The sequence below is a fragment of the Rana temporaria genome, chromosome 3 (genome assembly GCF_905171775.1).
Source record: "Rana temporaria chromosome 3, aRanTem1.1, whole genome shotgun sequence".
In the NCBI taxonomy this organism is placed as follows: domain Eukaryota; kingdom Metazoa; phylum Chordata; class Amphibia; order Anura; family Ranidae; genus Rana; species Rana temporaria.
This window is the reverse complement of record NC_053491.1, coordinates 91,301,136-91,305,577: the sequence shown is the minus strand read 5'-3', so window position 1 is coordinate 91,305,577 and position 4,442 is coordinate 91,301,136. Positions and strand designations below refer to the sequence as shown.

At 40.2% G+C, this 4,442-nt stretch overlaps 1 protein-coding gene across 1 annotated transcript; it reads left to right on the top strand.

Annotated features, from left to right (window-relative positions):
• The first annotated feature begins 290 nt into the window (after positions 1 to 290).
• RPP25 (ribonuclease P and MRP subunit p25) lies at positions 291 to 2,462 on the top strand. The gene is made up of 2 exons (XM_040342969.1): positions 291 to 957; positions 1,488 to 2,462. The coding sequence occupies exon 2, from the start codon at positions 1,526 to 1,528 to the stop codon at positions 2,042 to 2,044; it is 519 nt and encodes a 172-aa protein (XP_040198903.1). The 5' UTR covers positions 291 to 957; positions 1,488 to 1,525; the 3' UTR covers positions 2,045 to 2,462.
• Positions 2,463 to 4,442: the final 1,980 nt, after the last annotated feature.

Here is a 4,442-nt window from a genome sequence, read left to right as displayed (position 1 = left end):
ATGTTTGGGGGTTCTGAGTAATTTTCTAGCAAAATAATGAGGATTTGTACATGTAGGAAAGAAGTGCCAGAATAGGCCCGAGAAGGAGGTGGGTTTTAAAGCCCGGTATTGAAGTGGTTAAGGACTAAGAAAACAGCAAAGTTTGTTTCTTGCATAGTAGACACAAATCCTTGGGTCCCACCACCACATATAGGTCATAAACTTAGGTGACACATATACACTGTCCACAAACCTGCCAGACAATGCCTCACGGTGAATGAAGGGAAAGCATATCGTATTTACATGTATAAAAAGGCTATAGAGAACAGTCAGTTAGCTGTGAAATGAAACAGTGGATTTAGGAACAAGCAGGCTCGCGAATGTAAAATAGACAGATGGGGATGCTGAAAAGGAGGTAAGAGCGAAAATGCAACTTAGACAAGATGATTATAAAGCTCAGCTAAGCCTGTCTATAGGCTATGGGTATAATTACAGATAATAATCTCTCGGCTTTTCCATTCCACTAGCAAAGTGGTTGAATTGAAGTAACAGCCCTGGTGCTTCTTTCCTTTGCAGCCAGTGTTGAGAGAAGAGTATGGGTGAAATAGGGAGGAGGAGGGCTTCTCACTAAGTGCATCTGACACAGCAGTGTGGTTCAGAGCAGCCAACGCAGGCACAGAACTGACAGGAGCTCTCACTCGCTGATCAGGCTAGCACACACCAGGATGGCCACAATTCCGCTTCAGCTTTGTAGAAATAAAACTCTTCTTTACAGATAGGGCTTGATAGAAAGAGGCATTCGGGAGTCTTTATGGAGAAGGACAAGTTAAAAAATAAAAGACAGCATCACTCTGAATCCTTGAATATCCCTGGGGCAACTTTTCCAAAAAGTGATTCTTCTTCAATGTAGTCTCAATTCAATGGAAGATGTATTGTGAAGAGTGCTTGTCTCTGGGTCATTAAGACTCAAAAAAACAAGTAAGTATTCATACAATCTGTTTATTATTGATTTGCTGCTCTGCAGCTCTAAGGCAGCTTGTTTATTGCGAAATTCCTTATTTTAGTAAATGCATAAATGCTCCATACATAAAATGTTTTCAGGTAGAGTTAGTTACATTATTAATGGATTCACATTATGTACTAAAAAAACTCTAGCATTGCAAGAATAAAGTTCAATGTCTGTAATGTTCATGTATCAAATTCATCAAAGTAATACTAACGCTTCGTTCTTGTCTAGATTTTTCATGCAGTTATTTATATCCAATTCTACCACCTACTTAAAATTTACAATGTCGTACCCAATGTGCCACATGTACTATTATTTGTTTGATTAGTATTATTATAATGCAATGCAAGTGATTACGGATATGTTGTAGAGTTCATTTTCCCACTGAGTGGTTTAGCAGCTGTCATTTATCTTCTAGCTGAGTTGGCTATTTAGCCAAAAGGTGACCTCTTTGTTTTAAAACTGTTTATTTCAGCTCTGACTCATTTCATTTTGTCCTAAGGCTGAGACTTAAAAATACACCCTGCTTCCTTATCCACAATGGAGAATCTCCGCCGGGTACGAGTCCTGGATGAAGATGATGGAAAACCTTTGCCGTTCAAGGATCTTGATCCACACGTGGCACTCATGAGAGTAAAAGAAGGCAGTAAAATACGCAATTTGGTGGGATATGCCTTGCCATATATGAAATCAGAGGACACAAAGCAGATTGTGTTTAGTGCCTATGGTCGGGCTGTTACTAAAGCCATCACCTGTGTAGAAATATTGAAAAGACAATTAGGTGGACTTTACCAGATCACAAAAGTGCAGTACAAAAGCCTGCAGGAGGTATGGGAGCCAAAGGGACCTGAAATCAAGACTCCGACACCCAGTTTAACAGTTTACAAAAACTCTCCTTCTATTTATATACTTCTGTCCAAAGAACCCTTAGATCCGCAAGAAAATGGATATCAAGGCCCTCAGTCATTTCCAACTAGAGAACACAGAAAAAGAACACATGAATCTTTGGTTTTACCAATTTCAGATAAACCATGTGAGGGCAAAGAAGAAGAAGGATGATGATGATGACCTCCATGGTATTATCTCAGGAGGGACCATGGTGTAGACAGATTATAAAGCAATATCTGTTAGGCAGCCTTCCATTATTCAGGGCTTTGACCTGCCTAGCGAGGATTAACTAAGATCTATAATTTTACTGATTACTGCAGGCAAACACACAATACATAAAAAGCTTAAGTCATAAATTGTAGTGTTCATATCTCTCAAAACGAATCTCATGTTGGAAAGATGGCATCCAGGTGTCATTCACTTTAATGTTCCATTCTGTCCTTGTTTTTGCCTTGTGTCCAACTGAAGGGTAATATTCCCGTAGATAATGTCCTTCTATATTACAGCTCACATGTTGATTAGAGGTCTACAGTCAAATGGCATAAGCAAATGCTTAATATGTAACAATTCATATATTGTGTGTGCGTGTGCATATATATATATATATATATATATATATATATATATATATATATATATATATATATATTGTACATATAAAGTTCTATTTAAGCATGCATGCCATAGCAATGTTAGCTATGGCCTGGGACCTACTGCAGAAAAAAATTTGGGCTACATTTACAAAAGGTTTAGGAACGCTCAAAGGATTATTTTGCGCATAACACCGGTCAATGTTCGAACAAGATGAGGTAAAGGTGCTCATACAATCTCATAAATATATTTATTTCAGGTGAAAAAGCCATAACATTTTATTAGCCATTGTTGTTACAATTAGGCCTCGTATACACGACCGAGTTTCTCGGCAAAAACCAGCAAGAAACTTGCTGGGAGATATTTTTTTGCAGAGGAAACCGGTCGTGTGTACATTTTCGTCGAGGAAACTGTCGAGAAACTCGACGAGCCAAAAAGAGACCATGTTCTCTATTTCCTTGACGGGAATGGAGAAAATTGGCTTGTCGAGTTCCTCGACAGCCACGAGGAAAACAATGTGTTTCACCCGTCGAGTTCCTCGGTCGTGTGTACGAGGCTTTACTTTGATATTACCGCTTGCTTGCACCTGTTTGAAAAAAAAACAGTACTTTGCAAGTCTTCAACCCACTGATGAGAAAATACCTACCATTACAAAATAGCAAAGTGGGCCTCAACTCAAATGATATCTCAAAGATATGTTACCAATCCTGCCCAGATGGATAGATAAAAAGAAAATGCATCCCCTGAGTCCCCCCAGTGTTGGCCACATGACAAAATGCCTAGGCCTTTGGTAAAATTATCACTGCTAAAGGGGTGAAATTACTTTGACAACTGCCTAGGCTTTTGGTCTAGTGACCAGCACTGTAGGCACCTTGGAGCAACATTTACTTCAATAAAGGAATATCATTCTTGATTTATGCATCCAACAAAGTCTGTTAACATGTTTTAATTATATGTAAACTAACGCCCCCAAGCCTAGTACACACGGACTGAATATCACAAGGCATCGGCTGGTTCAATACAAACTGGCCGACATTTGGCCCGCGTTTACAGCAGTCGATCCGACAGAAGCTGGCCGCTCGAAGGGGCATGATCGAAAAAGATCTGCTGGTTGTCTCCCGATCAGCGCTCCCAGTCAATGACTAAGAGCACTAATCTGAGTGTTCTGGCGTAGGGTGACAATCCAGACAGAGCCTATGCCTCTAGAGGAGCAACGTTGTCACCCATAGATCGAAAGTCCCTGGATGGCAGCTGGGTTCCTCTGCACTAGCAAGTGTGTGAAATCAGTCTATGGCTTGGCTTCCAGCATCTGTTCTATACTTTGTAGGAGCTATGCATGGTATACACTTTATTTTTTTAATAAATAACATAACTTTATAAAAACACACAAAGCAGTACATTTTTTCAATATACAGTGATACCTCGGTTCACGAACTTAATTCGTGAACTGACTCTGGTCGCGAACCGAATTGGTCGCGAACCGAGGCACATTTTCCCATAGGGTTCAATGTAAATCCAGTTAATCCGTGCTGACCTTTTTTTGGGGGTTTTTGAAGCACAAAAATATGAAAAAAATTACAATACACATTAGTACAGTATAGTAATGTATAAAGAGAGGACACTAACCTTGCTTGAGATGACTTCTGGCATGGAGGAAGGCAGGTGGGAGGCAGTTATTGTTTGGTGGGAGAGTCCCCCTCCATAAGGACATCAGGGGTATCTCCTTCAGTGAACTGTACAATACAGCAAGGACAGTACTGTAGTACAGTACAGTACTGTATGTGCTAAAAATCACACCAAAAATCAAAAAATCACTCAAAATGTTTGCAGAGTACTCACAGTACTTCTTTCTGTGTGTCTTCTTCTCTCCACGGTCTTCCTACAGAAAGTCACGACCATGTGACAGCCTGGAAATAGCATTAAAATGGCCGCGGCTCCTGTTCGTGAACCGAGGCGGAGTTCGTGAACCGGAGCATAT

Bases quoted from the DNA above. Each gene is read 5' to 3' on its own strand.
- RPP25 (XM_040342969.1), top strand. From the start codon at position 1,526: ATGGAGAATCTCCGCCGGGTACGAGTCCTGGATGAAGATGATGGAAAA.